At 35.9% G+C, this 27,319-nt stretch overlaps 1 protein-coding gene across 2 annotated transcripts in view; it reads left to right on the top strand.

The window, feature by feature from the left end:
* Positions 1-26,033, top strand: part of AGMO (alkylglycerol monooxygenase) — a 187,494-nt gene extending 161,461 nt beyond the window's left edge. Inside the window, exons 13-14 of one of the 2 annotated variants that reach the window (XM_054273897.1) lie at positions 9,428-9,522; positions 24,920-26,033. In XM_054273897.1, coding sequence (XP_054129872.1) covers positions 9,428-9,522; positions 24,920-24,965 — 141 coding nt within the window. In that variant the 3' untranslated portion in view covers positions 24,966-26,033. The remainder of the gene's footprint in view (positions 1-9,427; positions 9,523-24,919) is intronic. The other variant, XM_054273898.1, reaches the window with a different exon arrangement.
* Positions 26,034-27,319: the final 1,286 nt, after the last annotated feature.

The raw sequence follows: 27,319 nt of genomic DNA, 5'->3' as shown, positions 1-27,319 counted from the left end.
AAGCTTTGTGGCCTCTCCAGCTTTCTTGTAGGCCCTCTTTTAGGTACTGGAAGTCTTCCCAGAGCCTTCTCTTCTCCAGGCAGAACAGTTCCCAGCTCAGCCTGTCAATGACTTTTGATATCAGTTTGTTGAGCTGCTGAGTATAAGCTGTTAAATTTGAGTTTGTTTCCCAGCAAGTCAATAGAACACTTTCAATTGACAGAAAAATCATGATTCAATGGGAGAAAAATTACTTAAGTAAGTTAGTCGTAAACCCAACACATTTCTATCTAGCCTTGTCTCTGTCCTTTTATGGATTTTTTTCAGTCATTCCAGAACATGCTGTTGTGTCAGAGAGATTCTTTAAAAGAGCTAATCACAATTTTACCTTTTCAGCAGTTTCTGAGTGTCAGTAAAACAAAAGCACCAGTAGATCTGTGCACAAAAATATAGATAGAATTTCTGAAACAAAGGTAACCCTTGATTTTTTTTTTTCAGTAAATCCTGGTAACACACTGGGTGGGAATGTGTGCTGTATGTGATGTGAGCACATCACATAACTGGCAGCTGGAAGTTTCTCATAGCACTGACTCTGGTCTGCTCTGGGACCTGCACTGACAAGCCTGGCATGATTTAGAAAGTCTTGAAAGCCAGATTCATTCTGCCCTAAAATAGTCTATCTCTGTCTCCTTATGGGCAGGGTCATGACCCAGTGTATCTGTGGTGTGAGCAGATTGTCTTGATGTGCATGGTGGTGGCACAGCACTACCCTGCATGACTCTTGGAAAAATAGTTTAGGAGTGCATCTGTATGCATGTGTCCCTGGGAGACTATTGCTGGTTTATGCTTTATCTTATTTTATACTTGGGATGTAGAGTGAACAAAAATCACATCCTTTTTTTAGCATTTTAAATTTTATGTTTGCACATAACAAAGTATACATGTACTAAAGCAAAAAGTACAGAGTCATTTTGATGGGTTCTTAATATGATATCCATTTAGTATCTTTATATTGTTTTGACTTATCTGAATTAATGGACTTTAATATGAAATTATAATAGAGATGCATTTGCAAACTACTGTCTTATTATTTAATAATGGTTAACTGATTAAATTCTGTCCCTAATCCACTTTCTTTCATTCACTAAAATTGTGAGGGACAAAAAAATAGAATTTTGAAAAACTGAGTAGATATAAAGCAGTATAGATCACTTATTTTTTTAATACTAATGGGGTAGTGCATCACACCAAAGCAAGTCAAGGTGATTTAAAGTTTTAGAAAAGTTAATTGAAAGACATTCACACAAAACCACCAATTGCTATGGGCGACCAACTGTGCAAATCAGTGAATTGCTGCATAAATTCTGGCATTGTCAGTCCTTCTTGTTCAGAAGCATGCCCACAAAAACTGAAGAAATGGAACAGCAAAGGCCTACTGAATTAATATTTGGGGGATCTGGAGTAAAGAAATCACTGGCCAATATTTGCTAACTTTGTCTTTCCTTAGCAGCCAGTCTGTGTCACTCACCACATGAGTTCCAGGGCAGATTGTCCATTTCCTCTTTATTCCATTATATTTTTTAAACATGAAAAAATTTACTTGAAGTAGATCCTAATCTCTTATCAATAGAAGAAATAATTGGCTTTGATTTCAGCTTTTAGAAATAAGTATAATGTTTTGATTTTCCTGTCAGCAAACACATTTTTAAAGGGGGAAATACTCTAAAACTAGGCGAGAGAGAAGATGAAATCAAGCGGAAATGCATTCCTCCCAGGAGATAGGCTGGTTTTTTCTTCTTTTCTTTTTTTTCTAAGCAGTCATTAAAATCTGTTTCTGAAATCTTAACTTTATCAACTGCAGATAGGAGGGAAATATGTGTGGAGAAATTCTTGTTTGAATTAGTTCCATTTTCCCATAACTCCAGTTGGGATGCAAGATAAAATTATCAATGAAATGTCCTAATTTGATCCGTAACCAAAGGGATGTTGTCCTATGAATCATCTGTGTTTGTGGGAGGCAACACTGAAGCTAACAGAGCAGGAATGGGACCCAGATGTTTTCTGAGAAGCTGTTGCACTGCAGGCTGTGTGTATTACCTAACGTAGGCGACCATATGGAAGAAAAGGTTGGAAACATCCCATTACAAGTCATATATCATTGAGCTGACAGCAAGGATTTCAGCTTATTTTTATTTAAATCATGAAAGCAGCTGCTCAGCTGTCCAGCTGTATTAAATTTAACCCTTTTTCTGTCAAATGAATTTTGCTTTATGAAATGGCAGCCAAACAGTTTGGTGCTGTTGGAGAAATACCCAGGTTAGAGGGTGTTGTGATGACCGTGGTCCTCCCCAGCAGAACAGCACTAATTATGGCAGAGTCTGCCACTGGGTGACAGTGTCGCCACTCCATACACCTGGACTTCAGGAAATGCCAGGAAGGCTTTTTGCCTGCAAGGATTGCAAAGGAAAGGCATATGCATTGTATAAAGGGAGGATATGAAGATTGTTTTCCCCCTTTTTTGCACACCTTTAGAATGAGTAATTGCAATTTTTCTTTAATACTTCTTCCCTTTCTTTTTTGATTTTTGTTTTCTATTATTTTTGGGTTTTTTCTTCCCCTAATTTTCCTCCTTATTTTAATTTTTATTAAAATATATACTGTGCATCAAACTCCGTCTCCTTAGCCTCTCCTTAACTCTCTGCTTTTTCTTTTCCTGCCTCTACTCTTTTTCTTTTCTATTGTTTACTTTTTGACACTAGTACATAAGTTGCTCTGAGGGATAGTCCCTTAACTGCTTCTCTGTCCCATTATATACACTGCATATTCTTTACTGTGGTTTTTTTTAAAAGAATTTCCTTTGTCCATAGATTTGGCATTTATTTAAAAGAAACACTTAATTTACAGAAAGGCTGTTCCCATCAGTAGGAAACAATCTTTGGCTTTCAAATCAATCCTTCATGGCATGTTTCAAGCAGCTTATTGATTTGTTATTTTTTAGCACACTTTTGCTAAAGAAAGAGACTTTAAGTGAAGCCTAAAAGTTACAGCTAAGTAACAGCCATACAGTAAGTACAGACTTTAATTTCCTGTGCAGAAATCTGAAGAAGAAATAAATAAAAGCAGTATCCAGCATAATACTAAACCAGATTAGTAGTTTTGGCATGCTAAAGTATGCTAAAGTAAGTTCTTATTGTTTTGGAGACTATATGCTTTATTGTGTGCTGTGTCTACCCTGCCCACCTCCATGTCAGAGTCCTCTTTCTCTGTCAGAGCATGGAGGTTTTATTTTTTTTCATCATTCATGTTTTATATTCTAGTCATAGGCCTTTAAGTCTACAGAATATTTTATAAGGATTTCATTCACATCCATCAGTGTGAGGCTTTGGGATAATGAAATGGTATGCTTAAATTAGCATTTCTATTTGATACAAATATTTACATCCAGATTAATTCTCTCTTCCTTAAACACACTGGAAACACAAGGAGCTTAGCAGCAATTGCTTCCAACCGGTCTTCCACTCTGAATAAGAGCAACAGAAGGTGTTGTATCTGGCCACAGGAAGATTCTTCATGCCCAGGTGCTGTGAAAGGCAGCCAAAACACTGCTCTCTTGCAGAAGTAACTTCTGTAATACTCTGACAGTAATTCCATGTGATGTCTCTAGTTCCTGAAAGTTTAGTTGTATTTTTATTAAAATTATGGGGTTTTTTTTCTCTCTCTCTCTTTTTCTGTTTCCACTTCCATTTCTATCTCCTTAGGCTATTCTTCTGAGACACACAGCTGTACCTAGGGTATCATTTTCATACCCTTAACAGATGGTGTTTTCTGCCAAAACCTACTGTTCTGACTTTTTAAGACTTTCCTCCTTTTTTTATCTGGTTTGCACTCACCCATTGTGTATAGGGTCAGGTTTGAAACTTTCCATTTCATTACATTTCCTTGCATTGGAACCAACCACTAGCTGTAGTTATCTTGTGGACTCATGCTGATCCCACTCCTGCAGAAGCACCTTTCTTTCCTGGTGCAGTAGTGTCATCTCTATGTGTCAGGTAGCACCTGCTCCTTTCATGAATAAACCATGACTTGGATGTTTGGGAAGACTCTGATCTGCTCTGACTAGCAGGTATCTACTTGAGCAGCTAGACTTGCAACCAAAATTAGACTGGAATATTATATTTCTTCAGGGGACATGTGGAAAAGGTTTATTTTTTTTTTCTGAAAAGTTTTCCTTCTTGCAAATATGTCATTTTGGAGAAAACAGTTTTTTTCTTACTATCACATATTATTCTCACTTTCTACAAAGTTACTGTGTTTGCATTATTTTAAAACCAGTTTTCTATCTCTGGTTGTTATAAAGGACTTGTCTTACAGTCATTCAAAGAAGCATAATCTTATCCTTCCAAAATATGATGTCTTGTGGGTACCTTTTGCTCTGTATTTAGTCAGCAGGGGATTTTTGGTTTGTCTTTTTTTTTAAATAGTCCAAGTTCTTGACTGACTTTTTTCTAATTATTTCCCACAATTTTAGGTAGTGCAACTGAACTGGAGAATTTAAATTCTTCATTTTGGTTTTGGTTTTCAAGGAGTTGTAGTCTCATTTCCTCATCTTCTCATATGTGTTTCCTAACTGAGCCAGTGTCAGACCTTCACGATTAAGACAACTAATTTAATCATTAGTGTACATGCTAATGTACAAAGCAGTGTGGAGGGAAGGGGAGGTTAGGGAAGTCTGTCTCCTATTTGCATTAATTACCAGACACCTGGTTAGGCTTCTAGACATTTTCCAGGCTATCTCAGCACTTTCCAGGGCTTGTGGGGGACAGTGGGAACCACGGTGGGGTCTCCCCCTGGAGCAGGAGAGGCTGCTTTAAGTCCTGGAGTGTTATCACAGAATCTCACCAGAAGAATTCAGTCGGGAGCCTGACTTTGCTGAGAGGCCCTCCAGGTGGCAATGCAGACAAACTAACAGGTCACAGGGACAGCTTGGAAATACTGAACTGAATGGACCTAAAGTTTAGATTACTAAAGTGGTCATTTTATTTGTGTTTAATATAAATTATCCATCATTTGGACAGGACTGATAAGTTTACTTAAATAACAACTGGGCACAAAAGAAAAGGGATTAATTTGGTCTGTGTAATTCCATTAGCATTGTTAGTTACTAAGATTAGAACATTCAGATATGTGTTAAGAAAATCGTAACACCTAACATTTTAAAGACACTAAATTTAGTCACTTTGATTTTTACAATTGGTGCTTCATTCTCTGAAGTCATGCATATTAGTAGACACTTATTCATTGAAGAATTAATAAAAAATTACTACTTTCTATGATTTCATATTATTTATACGAATTTTACAGAGTTAAAAATATGCTTATAGTTATAACAGATGGAGACAGAACTTCTAAGTGAGTCAAAAATATCAAACATCAGGAAATAAAAGACAGCTGATATGTTTAAAACTGGAAATTTTTCAGACAACAAAATTCAGTGTGTATATATATTGCAAATTATATATTTATCAAAAAACTCCGACTGGTGATGTTTCATGTCCTAATTCATAATCTTTAACTTGCAAGAAAGCCAAAACCAAAGTCTTAGTAAGGAAACAAAAACTCAACCCTAAGTTACATGAAAGCTTTGGATAAGATTTTTGTCTATACTTGCTACAGAGATGTTGCAACAGCAAACAAAAATGAAAACAATCTCCCAGTGCCAACCTACAGGAATGGATTACTTAAATTACTGTTATTTTTTGATTATGTGCAAAAGTGATTAACTTCTGCAAAATGTCTCTATGTCTATTCCTTAGCATACCAACCTGGTAAGATTGGTTTGTCAGGGAAAAGAACTTCAAATGGGCTTAATCATCTCAATGAGACTTACTTGCCAAGTGCACTGATTTGAAGCTACTTGGAAACTTTTTTCAGAAAGAAAGCATCTTCAGGAGTTTTATGAATGTATATCTGATTTCTTAAAGAATATTTGTTTCAACCTTATCCACTATCTGTTTGAACTGTACTACTAAGTTTTTGCATGAGAGGAACAAATACCTGAGTGGACAGTTTGAATTGGTTACTCGGTTAATATTGATAAACCTCCACACCACTTTTCTGATTTGGAGATGCATTGGGTTGTAGTTTTTTGGGGTTTTTTTTTCTGCTGAGTTACAAAATTTAGGATTTATAGCTGAAGTTCATTACATGCATTTCATTTTTCTTGATATATTGTACTTGTTTATGTAAATTTATTTGTTTGCATTTCACTCTTATTTGTAGTTCCATGCCACAGTGTTATTCTATCTATGCATAAAAACTTTAAAGGAAATGTTATTGACATATATGTTTTGGGGTTTTTTTTCTGCATTCATTAATATGAGTGCTGCTTCAGCTAAACATTCCATAAAAAATATACACAATAAATCTTTTGAGACAGGTTACCAGGCCACACAATTATTTACAGAAACCATACAAATGCTCCAAGGGGTTATTAATTTTTGCAAATTAAAAAAAAAAAAGACAATAATTCAACTATAATGCTGTGTAATTTAGAATCTATTCCTTCTAGAAAATTCCATGGCACACTCTAGGCTACATTATTCACTTCAGAAACTCTCATATGGAAAATCTAGTTCTATCTAGCAGTATGCTATTAAATTATAACAAGAACATAAAGAGAAACACTTGTTTATGCACCCATGAATTTTAGGAACTGTAATCCCATTGTATGTGTACTTCTTTGAGTGTCACCATGGCTTCCATGATCTTTCTGTTGTATATAGTGTTGTAGATTTTCTGATTTTATTACAGACTGAAGCTTAGCACAGTACTTGAGGAAATATTTTACCTTCTGTTGTGTTCTGCAGGCTTTTTGGGACAAAATATTTGTATGTTTTCTTATCACTGTAGGAACCAAACTTGTTTCCAAAAGTTCTTCCTGTCATGTTTCTGATATCCTAAACTCCTGTACATTTATGTTCCTTGTTGTGGAATTGATATAGGTAGTGGATTTCTAGAGTGGGTGTATATAATGTTCTCATCACTATAATAACTGAGAAGGATAACAATCCAAGTTCCAACCTGATCCATCATGTTCCCTTCACCTACAGGGGACTTGTAACACTCATACTTGTCCTTTAATGCCCTAGTTAGAGAAAGTTACATCCTACCTGTAAGCTCCTCATTTGCAATTCATTCTCTGTCTGTCCAGTATTTTATTTTGGTTTGGTTTTTGGTCTTTTAACACAGCCTGAGTTTGTAGTTACATTTTTCTGCTAGGCTTTCAATGACATACCGATATAAAGTAAAGGTATCATTTTTTCCCTATGTAAAGACAACATATCACTTATAAAGCAGTTTAATGATGTGAGTATGTAAATACTTAATAGTGTTTTCATTGGCTAAAATTCTTTCTGACCTTTTTGCCCCATAATTCATTTGGGTGTGTTACCGCTATCCAGATATTCATAGATTTGGTCCAATGTGAGCTGTCCAAGACAGGAAGTGGGTATTTGAGGGGTGAGAGTCTCATACAGTAGTAGTAGCATGTAGTTCCTACAACACATGGAATGCCAGGCTGAGTAACGAGATAAAGTGATTGAAGAGGGAAGAGCTAAAACCAGCAGGGGGTTGTTGTTTATTTTAAGGCTGTTGCCAGTGCAATTTTTGGTGCAAGAGCAAGATGTCAAGTGTAACAATGGAAAGAAAAAAATGAAAAGAGACAACTATGAAGGGAGTCATAATCATCAATCATCAGTGTTTGAGGAGCATTTTCCTTAGGAGAGCAGCAAAAATGAAGTTATGAGAGTTCTACTGCTGTTGTGGGGAAGAGGCAAGTGGGCTTTATAGGTTTATTTGTCATGTGTCCCAAGGGCCTATCTTTTAAACTTTTCTAAGCTTAACAGGGGTTTTATACCAACATGCAGATGTTGCTGACCTGCTAGCTTTTTGTTATCTCTTTAACATTAGGAAGATATTACTGACTCAATACGAGTAAATAAGCTTCCTTGTGCTGCTCTTCGTCTATGAGACAAGAGCTGATTCTTTCTGAATGGTGCTTCTTCCACCATATGTTGGCCTTGGCAATGGCACATTGCAGGTCTTCTCTTTCCTCTGTATGGCAACCAAACATTCCTTGCATTTGGAGCTTTTTTGAGTGAGTGCTGGTAGAGTGGTTTGCCTGCTTACTGTTTCTTGAGAAATAGGAATTTAGTCTCAGTCCATAAAAACATAGAATCAGTTAGGTTGGAAAAAATGTCCTAGGTCCAGGGTCATGGAGGCCAACTGTTAATGCAGCGCTGCTAAGTCCAACACTAAACCCCATCTGTAAGCATCACATACACCATACACATATCTTTTAAATACTTCCATGGATGGTGATTCCACTGCTTTCCTGCGCAGGCTGTTCCAGTGCTTGAAAACCCTTTTGGGGAAGACATTTTTCCTAATATCCAATCTAAATCTCCTCTGGCACAGCTTGAGGCCATTTCCTCTTGTCTTACTGCTTGTTTCTTGGGAGAAAAGACTGATCTCATGCCTTACTACATCCTCCTTTCAGCTGTAAAGATCAATAAGGCTCCCCCTGAGCCTCTTCTTCCTCCAGACAAAACAATGCCAACTCCCTCAGCTGCTTCTCTTGGGACTTGGGCTCCAGACCCTTCACTAGCTCTCTTGCCCTTCTCTGGACTCACTTCCATACCTCAATGTTTTTCATGTAGAGAGGAGCCCAAAACTGGACACAGAATTCAAGGTGTGGCCTCACCAGTGCTGTGTACAATCACTGCCCTGGTCCTGCTGGCCTCATTGTTGCTGTTACGTACCAGGATGCCATTGGCCTTCTTGGCTACCTGGACACACTGACAGCTCATATTCAGCCAGCTGTTGAGCAACACTTCCAGGTCATTTTCCACTGCGCAGTTTCCAGGCACTCTGTCCTCAGCCTGTAGCACTTTCTGGAGTTGTTGTGACTCAGGTGCAGGCTCTGGCACTTTGCTTTCTTGAAGATTCACCTCATACAGTTGGTCTCATCCCATTAATCAAGCATGTCCAGATCCTTCTGCAGAGCCTTCCTGCCTTCAAGCAGATCAAACACTGCCTGTGATCTTGGTGTCATCTGCAGAGAGACAGAGGGTACACTTGGTCCCCTTACCCAGATAAAGATATGGAATGAAATTGACCCTGTCTGAGACCTAAGGAACACCACTTGTCACTGTTTACAAGCTGGATATAACTGCACCATTTTTTTTGTGACCAGTCATTCAGACAGGTGTTTTTGCCAAGAAAAGAGCGTGTCTGTCTAAGACATGAGCAGCCAGTTTTTCCAAGAGAACTCAATATTTATGCCAGAACATTCCCACTCAACAACAAAGCTGTAAATTTCCATCTGATTATATCAGCTGGAGAATCAGCATTATTGTGTACTGTTAAACCTGTGTGTTGTTTTGCCTAGTTGCCAGTATATAAAAAGAATTGTATTAGACTTGCTGGACCAGATGAGCTCAACTGGACTCAAGAGAGGAGGGGCTGTTCTTGGAGGCTTCTCAGGTACTGCCTTCCCAAAAGTTGTCAAGTTGTCAGGTTTTTACAGGGTAGATGTCTGCAATAGAGTAGGATGTCTTCATACAAGGTTAAATGTGTGTTTAACAAAGATAAAGTCGAGTATGATGCAGGCACATCAAGGATTTGTAATAAGACATGATCTGCAGGAAAAGAACCCATACAGAAATAGCCAGTTAATTTTGATTAATAAATCTATTGGATAAGATTTTTGTGTAGCAGAGGGGATGGGATGTATTGAACAAAATTATTTTTTTAAATCTAAACAAAATGTATACCTTACATAAATGCAGCAAAGCTTTTTGTGGAGATCAATCATTTTCAACTGCTTTTTCTTAAATGATAAAACACCCAAGAATGCATACTCAAATCCAGAGTTAGATTTTTAGGTTGCTAATTTCTTCCTCTCCTTGTCTCAGTAATAGGATTCAGTTGTATCAATCCCACATGAGTCTCTGCATTTTGACAAAGTAATGATAGATATATGTCTTTACCATTATTTCCTAATTCCAGATATATGTGTCATACTACAAATTTTATTTCATTTTTAATGAACTACACATTCTGCACAATTCCCTGGTTAAAGTTTTACCCCATCAGAATGGAGCACTTATTTGATTTGGTTTTTAAATTATGTTTCAGTATAGTACTTCATAAAGAGAATACAGGGTTGTGGAGATAAAATCATTAATATAGGTCTAATTGGTTTTGCATATGTCTTTTTACTCTAAAATTGTTCAGCTATATTAAAGATATATAAATAAATGCTACTTCTTTCTATCTCACATTTTTCAGACAATTATATTTCAGTACTGAGTATAAATTCACATAGGAATGAACAGAATTCATAAGACTGACAAACCACTGGCAAAATTACAAAAACTACGAAGAATAAATTTTTCACTTTTCAATTATTACCTGTTCTTGTTATGAATGTGTGTGGGAGAACAACTTAACAAGAAGTCCATTCAAGGCCTGTTTTGGAAACCAAATACCATCAGAAAGTGGCCTTTACCATTGTTGCAGCCTTTGGAAGATACTAGGTCCAGCTCACCCTGTGTGGCTGAAGAGGACATCTAGGAGTCACTCCTCATGTTCCAGTTGCTCAGTATTTTAGCATGGCTCATAGCCCAATGAGCACAGTAAAGCAAATTGATCCAGTTTCTCATTTGTGGATTAACACCAGCCCTGTGAGAGAGTCCTACTGAAAGCTGCTAGATACAGATAGAACAAACCTATGTATCTAAATTATTTAATTGTGTGGGTTTATTAATGAAAAATTCATGGTTGTCTGTTCAGAAACACAGTATCTGTGTTCAGAATTTTTTGGTTCTTCTTCACTTTTGTCTCTGTTCCTAAATACTTTTACATAAAACTGTAGACTGCATTAAGTTTTTTTTTAATCTGTAGGTAGCTTGCTCATTTCTTTTTCTCTGATTGGCAGCAGGTGGAGGTGCTTTTAAGTAACTTTTTTAACTAGTTAGCTTCTCCTTTATTCAAAAATAAAGGAGCTGTTCTCTGATGGTATCATTATGAAATCAGTAGTAAATTCCTTAGATAGACTAATCTTGTGGTATCTGACAGTATTTTCTTTAACAATCATAAGACTCAAAGCCATATTCCAAGTTGTCTGTACTAGTGTCTCCTCAGATTCCATTATCTGTCATCACTGCAGATGTACCTATGATTTTTCTATAAGATTATCTTATTGCTGAGCTATTTTACTCATTTGGACATCATTTTTTAAAGGTGCGATATTGTTCTCATTGCTGAAAAAAAATGGATTTCTTTCAGATTTTCAGGCTTAATGCTGTATTTTTAATGTGTGTCCTCCTGTAGACTTCTGTAAGATTATTTTTTAAGCATGCAGGCTTACACAAAAAAATAGTGTGTTTGTATAGTACTGCAGAAAAAATGATGTGGCTGATATGAAACTGCAAAAAGCTTCTAGTCTGAGAGAGCTTGAAGGGTGTAAATAAGGAGGATAATTTCAGTAAATATGAAAGGATTCATTATTAATGAGTTCAGGAGTAGAAAAAAATTTAAAGGGCTAGCAGAGCAAAATATTTCAAATAAGTAAAGTAAAACTAGAGATAAACATATTACCTAGATTAATTAGTCCTCAGAAAAACCTCTTTGATTCTTAATGAACAGTTGGCAATTGTTTAATTCTTACTTTTAAATAGGTAGTTAGATACTGATTTTTATTGTTGCAAAGGGATGCTTTATGTTGGGCAGACACCTGACTTTGTCAATTAGTTTGGAGAAAAAAATGGATGATTGCTCACTTTCTAACTGCTGGAGTATTAGTTTCTATTTTAAATATAATGGTACAAGAAATCAGAAAGGTCAGGCACTGGTGCTTTTGGAAGTGCAATACATGAGTCACAAAGGAGTAAGACATGGTAGAATCAAGCTCTAGTGTATAATACAGGGAGCGAAATTCCCATAACACCTTTCCCTGTTTGAAGAGTTTTAGGCAAGGTGTAGCTTAGATACAGAAGGTTTTTTTCTGAATTCGTGACAAGCTCAGACTTGCTGGCTTGGTCAAGTGAAACCACTTTCTTCCTCTCATTCTTTCCTAGAAGGATTCATCCATGATCCATCTTGCTGGTGGTTTCTATCTCTCAGAGGGGAGCAGAAGCCTTTATGGCTAAGCTATGAGATCACCACCTACAGAAGATCTAACTTCTTATCCTTACGCTTTAGAAATATTTTATCCTCCATGTTGGACTTGGCTCCACCACCTTGGAAGCTTCTCTGGTTTGAAGGAGCGCTCAAACACTCAACAATACCTTTGTGGAAGTGTTAAGCCAAAGCTATTGCTCTGTACTGGCTAGGAGAGCAGCTTGAGAGTCTTTTAGAGCAAGAATATTGCAATGTCCTTTGATCCCTGAGCTGATGTAGAAAAAAGTGTCTGGTGTCTAGGTAGCAATCAAGACATAAAACCGAAAAAATGTGGGGGACTGAATGTAAGTGAAAGGTCTTGAAGGTCTTGATGAGGAATTGGGTGGAGAGGAATTGCTCTGAGGAAGAGTGGTCAGTGGCTGTTCAAGAAGCCTGGTGTGTGAGCATCATTCAGAAGGAGAGAATTCCTTTTGTGGAGAGAATGCCCTTTTGATTGTCTGTTGGGAAAAATGGCACTTTTATAGAGCTATTCTTTCCCAAAGCACTTTCCCAAAGATTTTGCAGACATCAGTATTCATCTTCTTACTTCCCTTGTTGATAGACAGATGTTTTTCCACTTCAGAGGAAAAAAGGCTGTAACAGGAGGGACAGGCACTGACTGCAGGTAGCAAACAGGTGTGCAACTATGAATGAGATGGATAGAGCTGTCCTCATAATAAGCAAATAAGCTTGTGAGCTGTAAGCTTAACTCAGAGTGCTTCTGCTGATTAATTAAGCAATGAATAACCATTAAATCCAGGAGGTTTGCAGTCTTATATATGTGCTGTTCTGCTATTTACTTATCAGCTATACCTATCTGCTATACAGTTTCTACTTATTAGTTCCATTTATTTACTGTGTTTTAACTCGACTAATTAATCACATTTAAGAAATACTTATGTAAAATTTCAGAAGGTAGAACTGGAGGAAAGTGTTCAATAGTGGCAGTATAAATGTTTCAAGCCAGCTATGTAACCTGTCCAGAACAGAAACAGAGACTTTTGACCAAGTGTATCCATGAAAGGATCTTTGTACATCAATATGTATAGGCAAAAAAAATGGCTGCTATGAATACAGTATCATAAGCCTCATTCTAATGTAATTTAACTTCAATTAAATTTGTGAGGTAGCTGATGTAAATACAGTTCAGGGTCAAATCAGTTTATAATATAACTTTGCATAAGTGTTTTTCTTTGACTTCAGAGTTACACTGGGGATAACTATGGCCCTGCAATGCAAAATCAAATCCATATTGTGACAATCAGCCTACTATCTGTTGGAAGAAACAAATCTTTCTAGAAAATGCATGGGATATACGTATTTTATATATCCTTTGGAATGTCTATATATGTATATATTTATATTCATAAAGATATTCCCTTCTATGAATGATATTTTTTTAACAGTTAAAAATTCTCTGCTTTCATATCTAGGGTGATTATCCTGATCACTAAATTTCTGCTCAAAATGAGAAGATGGTGAGCACTAGCACATGCTTTCACATTTTCAGAATTTGAAATCCAGAAAAAAAAACAGTTTTGAACACTTTTAGTGTTTAGACATTCAGTACCTGTGCTGCCAAGGTTTATTGAAAGCAGCTGGATGCCTGCCTCTGTCCTCCCCCTTTCTTGGAACTACTGCCAGCACAGGTAGTCAGAAATGGAAAGCAGAGAAATATTTGAGCATCTGTGCTCTCTCCTGCTCTCTCTCTCTCTCTCAGGAAAACATCTGTGACTTCCATAGGAAGCACTTCTTTTTTTCCATCAGCAAAGACTCTGGATACCCTTGGGTCCAGTTTTGGCACAGCAAGCCAAGTAGGATGCAGTTTATGGCTTAAAACTTATGAGAGAAATCATTCAGGCAGTCCCATCCCTGGCAGAACACTGAGAGAAATTCCCCAGGCTGCAAGCCACATGTGGGTCTCTGACCTTTTATTAGCTCACCATGGGAGAGGTTAACAATTGTTGAGACTTCAGTCCTCCCTTTGACAAACAAATACAACAATACCAAATTGCCTTTCCAAGATGAGCATATTCAGGGCACAACATGCTTTTTAATGCAGGGTTCAATGTAGGGGGGAAGAAACCCCAAAACAAAAACCCAACCCAAAAACTTAGAACTAGAATAGGATATGTTGCTATAAAACTGAAGCCTGGATTGCTGTTTTTTCCAACACTCGGCTATTGTTCATATTACTTTGATTTGTGAATTTTTAAAAGGAATATAATCATGAGACAGAAAGAAATTCTCACACCATTTTTAGCTCTTCATGTGGTCAGTGCCATGATTTATGGAACTAAGATTGCTCAATAGCTGGAGCAACATAAAAAATGCATGAAACTATCTGATTCTTAAGGATGTCTGTTGTATTTATCCAAGAACATTTTTGTTGAGATTAAAAAAAAAACAAAAAATGGATTCATAACTATTGATAGGAGGGTTGTAGGAATAAAAACACAGAAGGCCAAATCCATGTCTTTTTGAAATGGCTTTGTTATTCTCAGAAATTGCTGTAGTCAATGAAACTATCTTGGATTTTAGTAAAATAGAGAATGGAAAGTAGCTCTTTTTTGGGGGAAACAGTCATCGGCTTTTTGCAGCTAAGAAACTGTAGAGACTAATTATCTTGCTCTATGCTGCGTAATCTATGGCAAAGTATGCAGATTGAATAGCCCAGCATTCCAGGCTTTTACCATAATTACTTGATTACTCTTTCAGTCTTAAAGGCAAATTATTTTTACTATGCAGTCCAGTGGCTTTAGTGTAGAGTATGCTGAGTGTAAAATAGGAGCAAATTAGCTCATGCTTCTGTCATCAGCCTCTGCAGCTATTTTCTGAAGAGGCAATGCAAGCTGATCTCTGAATGTTATAGTCCTGTGACTTCTCTGATGGGAAGCAGGTTCAGCCACATTCAGTGCCAGAAACTGAGCAGGGAGGGTGGTGGTGGAAAGAAACATCAGATTCTGCTTTTCATACTTTTACTAAGGTGACAACCACATCTGAGACTGAAATTGGTGAAGTGTTGCACAAGGTTGGTTATTGCAAAAAAAATAGTTGCTAAGTCATGGTTGCTCCCTGTGCTAAGCAGACATATCTTTATTAACCACTGTTGGCAAAGTAGATCTGGGAAAAAGTTATTTAAAGGTGGAGAGTGTTTTTGTATTCATTGTAAATAAACAGACATACCAAACTGGCTGAGATCCTGCCAGAAAGATCAAGTACAGCTACACAGAGACACATGCCTGTCTAACTATTTACAGACCACCTTCCATACATAGCTGATTCCAATGCTATACCATCCTTAAACCACCCATTATCTAATGAAAATTTTAGTTAGAAAAGGCTTGTGTTTTGTTTCCATTACCCTAAACACTAGCTTATCATCATTTATTTTTGTATTAGTCTTTTACATGTCAAAAGATTGATCTTACTCCCCTCCTGAGTATTTTTGTTTGTTTTCTCAAAAATACACAGCAGAATTGCTTCAAGCTTTCCTACATGTCCATTTTTCTAAACCTTTCTATAATTCTTTAAGCTACTTCATTACTATATCCAGCTTATCTATGTCTCCCTAAAGACTTTATCACCTTTCAGTCACTGAATCAGTACATTAAATGCTTCTTTTATATAATTCATATATAAAATATAACATAGTAACATATATATGTTATATAATAGTTATTTATAAATGCTTCTGTTAATATCTTTCACATTGATACAGACATCTTTTTGTATCAGCATTTTTGTTTGAGACATGGTTTGTTTGTGAATTACTCTGACTCAAATTTTTTCTTATATACTCCTTATACACTCTTTTTTCTTATATACTCCTCCTTAATGATTATTCCTCATAGGATATTTGTGTATTTGGTTTCTCTCTCTAGTACCTCCCATCTCTACTCAGTTACATGTTTTCTTCAGCATCTCCAGATTTTTAAAAAACTATAATGAATCTCACATTTTTTTAGGAAAAGAGAAATGTTTAAAATTTTGTCTTGTTTTTGTATTTTAGAAATGTTATATTATAAGTGCCAGCTTTTTCATCAAAATCCTGGTTACTTTTGCATTTTGTGATTCAATCTTTAATTCTTCCTTTCTGGGTGTTTCTTCTGCAACTCAGTTCTGCATCTTCCATACAGAAGTTTCATTTGAAGCATAGTCCCCTAGTTTTCCTATTAAAAAGTCACATAGATTCCTTCCATGAGGCTTTTTTTCGGTAACCTAATAAACAATACAACTCTATTGGCTTGACATAATAAGTGGGAATATGAATGATTTAGCTCATTTGAATATATTTGTGGTTAATGTCAATAACAACTTCTTTTATATAATAGAAAGATGATGAGTTTTTGGAGTAAATGGGAGTTTCCCCAGGCAAGAATAGAAGCAAGAAACCACACCATAGGAACTCTCGAGAGCAAGGAAGAGAGACACCAACAGCCAGGACATCTAGTTTTCCATGTAAAGGAATAGACATAGGGCTGGATCAACCTCAGTATATTTTTCTTTGTGAACGTAAAAACTTAAGAACAGTCACAGTTTATTGCCTTTGGCCTCAAAAGAGGGCTGGCCAGCAAGATTGCTGTGTTCCACCTTTAACGTGGATGTGTGCCTTCCATGGCAAGCCTTTTCCTTTATGGTATCAATGAATATTGACCCATTTCCTTCAATCAGAAGTGGGTTGATTTGATTTTTTTAATGCTGAGAACAGCCTTCTCTGTTCTTCATTTTTCAATTAAAGGATTTATTTCTCCTTAAAACATGTTGGCTTTAAGAGCAGTCTTCATCTAGCGTGAATTTTAGCCTCGATCTTCCCCTGTCTGTCTTGAATACTTTTCTGGTGTTTGTTCACTGTACTGGAAATCCCTTCTGCTTGTCACTCAATTGTTTTATCCCTCTCTGCACATTCTTAATCCTTTCTTTCACATTTGCCATTAGTCACAGAAGCCAGCTTTTCCCCATCACGTCTTTTCAACATCTGCAGCAAAGTTTTTCCCATCAGTGATCTAATGTCTGTGGGTTATGCTTAAAGGCTGGGATTACTTTTTTTAATATTTTTCCCCACATAGAATGGAAAAATTTCCATTTTGGAGCTCATAGCTAGTCAGCCTTCTCTCAAGAGGATATTTAGTGAGTGGAGATCACTTTGCAGCACCTTTGTCAGACCTCTTTAAGCTGACTGAGCACTCTTGGTTCTCTTCACTACCTGCCAGGGTGGTTGTGCACTACAGCTACACTCTGAAATGAAGACATCTATATAGAAACAAAGAATATTTTATGCCTGCTAATGATGTAGAGATTGGACACTGCATTGCTTCAGTATAAAGCTGAAGTTTGTATTAAACTGAAATAAAAATGAAAGGATTGAAGAGATTGGAATATGTCTGTAGATGCCTCTTTGGAAAATATTACACAGCCAGGTACTATCTTGTCCAAATTCTGAAATGTTATGTTTAGCAGTTTTTCTTCCATGTTCAAACTACCTTTTTTTCCCCCGGTAGCTGTAATTTTCCTGTATTTTCAAACTAGGATGAAAGCATAAAGAAGAGCTCCCTTCTGCATTGCTCTTTTAAATGAATTTGTCCCATCTTTTAAGTAAAACTATTTCCAAAGCAAGATTAAGCAGTGTGGTACCCAAACATTTTTTACAGCCATGACCATAGAAAAAACCTACCCTTACTTTTATATATATATACAGCCTTTCTCACTTACAATACTGAATTTAAAAGCATTCAATTATTTAAGCCAAAGAGAACAATATAAATTTGATAAAATATAAGATCTGTGTCGTAATCTATCAGTTAAAGTAAAATGAGCTTTATATTTTTTTCTAATAATGAAGATTAAACTGTTCTTTACATATAAATGAAATAATATCTTGTGAAGTGAAATGCTTCTTTACAGTTATACATTTAACCCTACAAGTTGTGTTTGAGCTAGAAGTGATGCAGTGGGCTGTATGCAGTTATGTTACAACTGCTGGGAGGTGTGAAAGTAAATGAGATGTTGCATCTCAATGAATACAACTCCTGTTTAAATGTTTGAGATAAAAAATTCAAAAATTTTAGCCAAACTGAGGCATGACTACCTCACATATTTCATTTCTGCAATGAATGACTCAATAACTCTCTCAATCTCATTTGGCCTGTTTGCCTGCAACAGATTAAACAGGTATGTTTACTGGTTGGATAAATTTTTAATTTTGTTTTACCATCAGTTTTGTTAACTTCTCTAAAAGCCTTATTTTTAACTGTTGATTTAATGTTAATTTAATTGTTGATCTCATAAAATAATTGAGAAAATTTCCATGGCTCTTTTTTCTCAAATTTGAGGCTAAATTGAGGCTGAAAAAAATAATAACATTTAAAATACAAAAGGTGATATTCAGAATTAAGGTCTTCTGAAACTGTTGATCTTTGAACTTGTTTTTCAGAGCCATTTTGTAGAAATAAAACTAAAGCAATATGAAATAAACTCTAAAATACTGTTGTGCTCTACAATTGCAAATTGTAAATTTAAATTTTGTCCACAGGTTTTATGAAATTTTTAAGCACAGAGGATGATATATTCTAAACACTAATTTTTTTTTAAAATTATATTGCAACACTATGAAACAGGCTTGGTTCAGAAGTTATTTTTCAATGTTTTGAAATTATAAAAAGGATTTTTCTCTTTTAAATGGTTTTACTTTGAGATCAACTTGAAATAGATAAACATTTTAGGATGATCAAGAAATATATAGATGGAATTAGGTAATGCTGTGTAATGTATTCTCAGATGTTTCAATGAAATATTATGAGACAAATTTTGTACTGAAGAGATACAGAGTTTATATTCATGTTAATGAGTATGGTGTCGATACTGTCTCCAGGTTGCATTAGCTCATCATGAGGTGAAGATTTAATAATTATTAACATATTTTGGATTTCCTATTCATATGACTGACAGGAAAGCTTCCCTTTTCAGTAACTATTTTTGTCTTTTGGGAAATGAGGTAAAATCTTCCTAATCCTGGTGCTTAGGTCTGTGACTCAAGAGAAAAAGTAAATAGTAGGTAACAGTTCAACAGGATACATTTATCTACACAAGCGATTTGAGAGGCAGTGGACTGGCTTCTCCTGAGTAAAGGACATGATAAGCCATTTTAGGTCTAAATATAACTGCAATAGCACTGCCTGTGTAAAAATCCCCACGTATTTAACTGAGGAATGTGACTTACTAGCTTGTGTGCAATGCCAGGAAAGACAGAGTCAAGCTGGTGCTGTGGTGAGATTTAGCAGCTTATGTGCTTGCTAGCTCAGGCATCTCTGCAGTGCACTTGATTTCATACTGGGGATGTGTCCAGCTGTGAAAGCAACTGAGAAATAGATATTCTTTCTCCAGATCTTTCTTTGTCTTTCCTGGGTAGGTAATATAAGCCTTTTAAGGTATTTGGGCTTTTGCAGCCTAAGTTTTCATGCATTATCTAGCTTTAGAGTTTCAGACCATATTTTAATAAAAGAAGGAATGTTTAAAATATTTAACAGAATAAAAAAGAGGTGTATATATCTCTTCCCTATTGTTTTCTCATTATTTGTTAATAGGGAGCAGAGATATGTCATAAAAGAAGAAACCACTCTAAGTGAACTATCAATATGCTTTGAGGGTGTTGGAAATACTTGGCTAAATCCTGTGTGTTTAGTCATAGAGTTATAGAATAGTCAGGCTAAGAAGGGACCTCTAGAGATAGTCAGGTTCCACCTTCCCTGCAGTGAGCAGGGACATCAGATATGCACCTTGTTCTTGGTCAGGGGCATGCTGGATCTTTGAGACCTGCTGCACCAGTAGTCTGAAGGTGTGTCATGAGCCCTTATGGAGAATTTCCAAACATCTGCTGTTTTTACAGAAATCTTGAACAAAAGCTGTGAAGCCACTATTATTGTAGCTGTCCTGTTCTCTTGTATCCACAGTTCCTTCGCCAAAAAAAGAAAAATTGGCTTTCCACTTTCTTCTGCATATATTTCCAAGTATGAGAGAGTCATCACATAGAGGAGGAGCCTTCCTGTTTCCTAGCTTCTCTTTTCCGTCTATTATTATTGCCACTTTTTTTAAAGTGCAATCTTCTTGGTCTGTGCACTGTACAAGATTAGTGATTTCTGGATTTGCTACTAATGTTATGGCATTTCTCTACTAGCCTCAGACTACTCGTCTCCAAACATTGTACTGAGAATGAAGATACATGCATTTGTTATCCAAATCCTGACTTCCAGAAATATTAAACATCTACCCCTAGTTACAAGACATAAATTTTCTGTCTCTTCTGTGTATTTCAGCACAGAAGTAATGTAACAGTCATTTGTAGAGAAATGGGGAAAAAATATGGTATTGGTGAAAAATGCATCATTTGGTTACTTGTGAAATCTAGAGTGGTTTGTTCAATCATTTTGTTATTAATATTAGAATTTTTTCAGCCTTTTTATCAGTTTATTATCTCCATTTTTAGCTTGAAAGGACAGTGACATTACCCAGACACAGTCCAGACAGAGTCTCAGACGATGTCTAAAAATTACATTATCATTACTATTGATGGTATGAAGTTATGTCTCATACCTGTGAAGAAGCCATGTCCAAATTTGTATATAAAGAACATAAAAAGAGCCTTAATCATGTTTAGTATCAGTTAAACTACTGTAGTATCACACTGACAATGCTCAGCATCACATTGAGAGGACTAATTGTTTATCATATTAACTAGTATCAGGTCCACTGTATGATGTGACTAGCAAACTTAATGAAATATGTGGATGTGCTGATCTTCCTGAGCCATCTCCAGAGCTAAGAATATATTATCCAGCACAGAGGTGTTCAGACAATTCAATATAATAAGCCCATTAATATGATGTTGTACCCCACAAGTTGTGAATAACAGTTGCAGATTGTCTCTGCAGCAAAATTTGGAGCAAACATATCTGGGCAGAATCTGAGAAATGTCAGAGAATCATTGAATGATTTAGGTTGGAAAGGATCTGAGGTGGTGTGGTTCAAGACTCTTCCCCCTCCTTAAAGCAGAACTACCTTTGGATATTTGTCTACATTTTTAGACCAATGTCTAAAGCCTTCTAATTCTATCCAGATGAAATCTGCAGGAGAAAAGAAAGACATCATGTCTAGGCATCTCAGATATACAAAGACATTACAAAACAGAAAATGGCAGAAAACAACATTAGTGTTCAGCAACAAAGCTAATCATGCAGAAGTGGGTGTCTGAATTCAGCTAATGATTTTAAAGTACTTTAGAGCCTAATAAACTTCGATTGCTCCAGTGGGAATTTCCTGTGAATAGCAGACTCAGTCCTGCAGTCAATCCATTAGTTAAGCCATCTTTGTTCTTGTGAATAATGTTATTTGCATTTCTACAATTCAGGGAGAGAATATGGGCTGTATGGAAATAGACTGTATGAAAGGAGGTAATGTAAATATTTGTGCTCTTCCAGCAGTCTAAAGGACAGTCTATAATTAATCTGTAGTTACTTGAACAGGTAAATGTAACAAGTGTTTATATTAAAGTGGCAAAAAGTTTGCATTTAACTTGGCTAAATATAGGGTTGTGAGAAATCCTGCTTTTAGACTTCTTCCATATATGAATACTGTCAACAGTAATATTTCATTTTAAGACAGAAATGAAACTATTGTTCTTATGTCATATTGTTGGTGAGGGAGGCTTTGTTCAGTGTAAAAAAGGAAAAGGTATAATACTAAATTCTCTCTTGATTTCAAAACCAGATGAATTATGAAACCAGTATGTGAATATTTTTATCAAAGGACAAGTATTAGTGGGTTTGGACAATATAAGAAGGAATTAATATTTCTGTGAAAATAATTTAGAAAATTAAATAACCCAAAGCCAAACAGCCAAAAAAACCCCCCAACCCATTCGCATGTGAGAGTGCTGAATAGAAAATACAAAATATCTGCACATAGGTTTCAGGAAATATGTTTTCTCAAGGGCATTAGAAAAATACTGGTCAACTATAGTTCAGCTTGCCTGGTGGAATGCTCTTTGCTGCTTCCTGCTGCCCACACTATTGTCTGCTCTGAGTTCTGGCAGGTATCGTCTCAGCTTTCCATTCCTGACATCACCCGATTGCACGATTCATTCAAGTGGGTCATGCCTTGTAACTCCAAAATATGTAGCAGCAATCAAAAGAAACTCAACTCCAACCTACACAGCAAGTTTCTGCTTGGTAGCCCCATACAGCTGGCTCTGTTCAGGGCAGGTCAGCATTACAGCAGTACAGACAGCCAGAATTGCTGTCATGCAAGCAAGGATGTGGCCCCTTAATTTTTTATCCTGCTGTTTGGGTTTTTCTTAGCCCCTGCACCTCACAGAACCTTGCAGCATTATTGTTTTCCGAATGCATTATTTCCATCAAATATTGGCAGTCCTGACATTGATGGGCAGTGAGTCAATACTTTTATAGAATTGATATATTTTATAGAATTGAAACCAAACTAGTTTTGCAGATCCACAGTGTGCAGTATGTGATTTTCCATTCTGGCTATAATAACTGCAATTCTAAATACTCCCCCACAAGCATTGATTGCATGCTTTAGGAAATTCACAGTGAAGAATTTAATTAAGAACGAAGAAACTGCATCACTTCATTTAAAAAAGAGAAATTCACCTGAGATATTTTGTTCATTTTCAGGCTATAATAGCAGTAACCATCTTTAGCTGAGGACATTTCCTGGGGCTTAATGGCCCATGGCTGTGCTTCTTCAGGTGATCATCATCATCTCCCAACAGTCATTAATCCCCTACGAATGCCCTGCACCTCAGTCATTAAATGTGCTTCTTCTAAAAATGAAACAGTTCTATATTTAATGCATCTTCCAGGAATAGGAATGATCTTTCTGAGGTGAGGAATGAAAGAAGTTTATTAATCTGTCAAAGAAGTACTAATTATGACAAGTGGATAAGTTCTGTTTCTGGAGATAGACAGAATTTTTCCACAGTAAGAGCATGTTTTATGTAAGTCATTGTTTTATGTACATCACAATTTATACTCATCTCAATTGCATAGCAGCCAGATAAGAAATACAGATAGTTATTTGCAGTTAGAGTTCTTCTGCAGAGCATCTCAGCATAGAAAAATCTCATCAAACATGCAGTGTGTGACTGCAGTACTGCTTAAAAAGACTTTCCATAGCTGTGAAAATAGACCTATACAGCTTTACAAGGCGTTTGTGATAATGCAAGAAAATAAAAAGAAGTTAAATTTTTCATACCTAAAGTCTGAAATTCTTACCAAAAAAATCTTTTGGTGAGCACTTTATGAGTCTTTCCTGCAAATAGGACTACAAGTACAGTGCCAACAGCGTCATTGGAGGTTTTAAACACAGTAGACAGCCTACCCCTGCTCAAGTAGAATTAAACCCTTTAATGAAAATAATTTAAATTCAGAAAAAGATTAATGAATTGGGGGATTTTAGTTGTATTTTATTTGAATTTTACTTAGTTAGTTTACTTACTCCTACATTGTGCTCTTTTCATCTTGTAGTACTAAACATGCATATTGTACACCTAAAGTACACATTGCATGAAGCCTGTACCTGTCCCAAAAAGATTCTGAGAGCGATCAGAGCAGACACTGCCTTCACTGAGTGAAAAATTAGTACCTTTTGGGTATTATGATAATTTATTATTTATGTTGGACATTCTGATCCCATGTACTTCAGTGAGTGACTGTCTAGATAAAGACAGAAGTAGACCTTTGGGCCATGCATTATTAAATGTCAAATGTTAAATTATATTAATGTTAAAATTAGAGCTCTCCTAGTCAGCACCTTTAGATTAGAGATTGATCTGAAAAAAGAATTATTACAACCTGACTCAAAAATTTCTTGTCAAAATGTTCTGTTTCTTTTAACAAGCAAAAAATTACATTATTAAAATATCTTTCAGTATAAACAAATTATTTTGTTTTACTCATGGAAAAAAATTCACTTCAGTAACCAATAACAACTGCCTAGATTTTGCAATTTTCCAAGTTAGAGAAATTTTTCTATGTGAAAGACAAAAGTTTTTTTTTCAGAAAATGTTAAATACAAAATATCACATGCACCCGTGTGCATACACATTTTATCTTGCTCCATTGAGGGTTCTAGACAGAACTATCACCTAATTTGGACTTTATTCTGAAATCTTTACTACTCATCCTGATGCAGTTTTCAGCAAATAAATCTTGAAAAAAAATTATTAGATCTCTCAATAAACTCACCAAATAAACAAAATTAAGTTGCAGAGAGCTAAGGACAAGGCAAAGAGTATTGCACTTTTAAGTTGTTTTCCATCTACCTTATATCTCATCCTAAACAGCAGGTTGGGGAATAAATACGTATTGTATTGCAATTAGAACACTTCTTTTGCTATAGATCCTGTTAAGGGTTATTCATGCCTTATCATGCCACTTACAGTGTCAGCATTCTTCAGATCATTTGTCTAAATTCATCAGGAATGTCCACAATAAAGAGTAGTAGAGAAAAGAAAGCATCTTTTTCTAAAGTGAATTTATCAGTATACTTAGAATTCTTGGGGTTTTTTTCTCAAATTCTCTGTTTTCACTCATTCATTATGTTCACAGATCAAAAAAACTAAAAAAAAAAAACAAAAAAAACCAAAAAACCAAATCAACCTCATATAATGTATCTCATTCTCATTGTAAATTCTGTGTTGTAGGTCTTGTTTTCCCTCTCTGCTGCATTCTGGGGAATCCAAATTATGAAGCGGATCACTTCATTCAAAGATAAACACCACTGAAAGAGCAGATCTATCACCTTCAATGTGGAAACAGCACTTCAGAATAACCTTCTAAGTTTCTTGGAATTAATCAACCATGAATCATGCTGTATTGCAATTAGTTCACTTATAATATGAGAGATTTGTGATTTTCTATGAAGGATTGAAAGATTCCTAAGGGAGTATAATAATTTTATTTGATTTTTTTAAAGAAATATTTAATTTCATCACATTTTAAATAAAATATTCATGCACAGCATAGATTTTTGCATTCATAGGATTACAAATTCTTCAAAACCATGTAAAACTATTTTAATTTTTGCAGTGATTTTGTTAGTAATAATATGTGAAAAGTGTTTTTCACAAGAGGAATAATTAAAATCATATCTGATGTAACCTGGTATAAAGTGATTGACTGTCTCCTTATTGAGGCTAAACATAAACATATGTGAATGTCATTTCTTCTGTAATGATTGAATTACACTAGAATCTCCATGTCATGCCCAATTCAGTGTTCATAGCATACAGCTACATGAGGATGAGTAGTTGAGGTAAGAAAATGATTAAAAACAGCATGGTAAAATAACTTGACCTAGTATGAGTTGAAACATCTTCAATAAAATTGTCTGATGCGTGCGTTGTATTATGCAGACATGCAGCTTAGGCTGAGTTATTTACAGAATACACCTGCATTGCCAACTTCAGAGAGTGATCAAACCAGGATCTACACATGGGTATCCCACTGACACTCATGTGACAATATATTTGCGAGGCTGGGCCCTTAATTTCTGGTAGTTTCCTGCTGGGTGATGTCAGGGGAGATGCATGTCTTGTCTTTCAGAAGCTGCTGGAAAGATGGTGTGTACTAAGATAGGAAAATTAAATACAAATGGTAGAGGGAGTCTCCAAACAGCAGGACTGGCAAAAATACTGGATCTAGGTTGTTTTTCTTTCCTCACAGTCATCCAGTTTTTTTTTTTTTTTTTGGCTCCAAGCCTTTTAGAAGTGCTTAAAGTCAAGTAGCTAAAAAATGGAGTCTTGATGCTTCAAACTAGTAATAATACCTGGATTTAAAAATGTGTTTAAGTTTGTGTTCTGCTTTTTTTCCCATTTCATTTTTTACCAATTTCATTTTCATGGCAGTGTAACAGACATCTCAGATTTAGAAAATCTACTTTGAATTAACTCATCTTTTCAGTCTCTAGCTGTAACAGATGCCACTGTCCATGGAAAAGGATGTTTCTAATAAATTTTCAGAATGTTATTTATATAAAATTGTCACACTGTCTATTGATAGTATCATCTTAATTGTAAAATAGAATCATCAAAATGCTTGGATTGCAAGGAACCTTAATTATATGTTATTTAATATATAATTTTAAAAAATAACAGAATCTGATTCCAGAAGTACAAGAAAATTACCAAGTTCTTATGTGGCCCTGTGAGTTATTACACCTGTGTTTTCCAAATTTGTCATGGTGATATGGTCAGTTTAATATAATAAAGAATCATATTGAAAGTTTCTTTATTGAAATAAATCCTTCAAAGAGACAGGAAGATGGAAAAAATTTAACATTTTATGCATTTGAAAACTGGCAGTTTTGGAGGGGCAACAATCAGGAATTAAGTAAAATTAAATTATTTTTAAAGCTGTCTTAATGAATGTCATGTATTTGCAAGAGGAAAGGAATGTGATTTCAAGAGCACGTATAGTATGTGTCTGATGAGGACAACCTAGTCATTAAAGCAGAGGCCAAAAAAATTTCCACTTTTCCAGGGGTTTTTAGATCCAAATTTCCTGCTTCCAGGGACTTGCCATTGTGTATAGGTTTTTTGAAAGCAAGGTGCAGGAGAGGGGCAGCATCCTTCCATTGCATACTGATGAGTAGGGTCTGCGAACAGCTCCTTCAACTGAAGGCTTGAACAGACTCATGATGGGTGTCCAGGACTCCTGTGCTTCACAATAACATCAGCCAGGTATGTATAAGCAATCCTTTGGCTACAGACTGGAAGGTAGGATTTGCCATTCTTGGAGAAGAGAGTTCCAGGGACAAGCTCTTAGAACCACCTTTGCACCATTCTTTCAGTGGCTATGTGGTAACTATATCCCTGTCAACTTGCTTGTCACAAATTTTTTTAAAATATAAATTATATCATATTTTTGGCACCTAACATCACTACTGGATTTGGTTCATGCTGTCTTTATATCCACTGCAAAGAGTGAAATAATTATCCCAGAGGTGTCTGGGTGGGAGTCAGGAGTCAGGAGACTTTGGAGACCAGTTTGCCACTGAGTTGAATTATGTGCAGTTAATATATATCATGCAGTTAATTCAATTA

The sequence above is a fragment of the Melozone crissalis genome, unplaced genomic scaffold (assembly GCF_028551555.1).
Source record: "Melozone crissalis strain CALT ecotype California unplaced genomic scaffold, PUWL_Pcris_2 ptg000016l_1, whole genome shotgun sequence".
Lineage (NCBI taxonomy): Eukaryota > Metazoa > Chordata > Aves > Passeriformes > Passerellidae > Melozone > Melozone crissalis.
The sequence above is the reverse complement of the archived record's forward strand: the minus strand, read 5'-3'. Positions and strand labels throughout refer to the sequence as shown.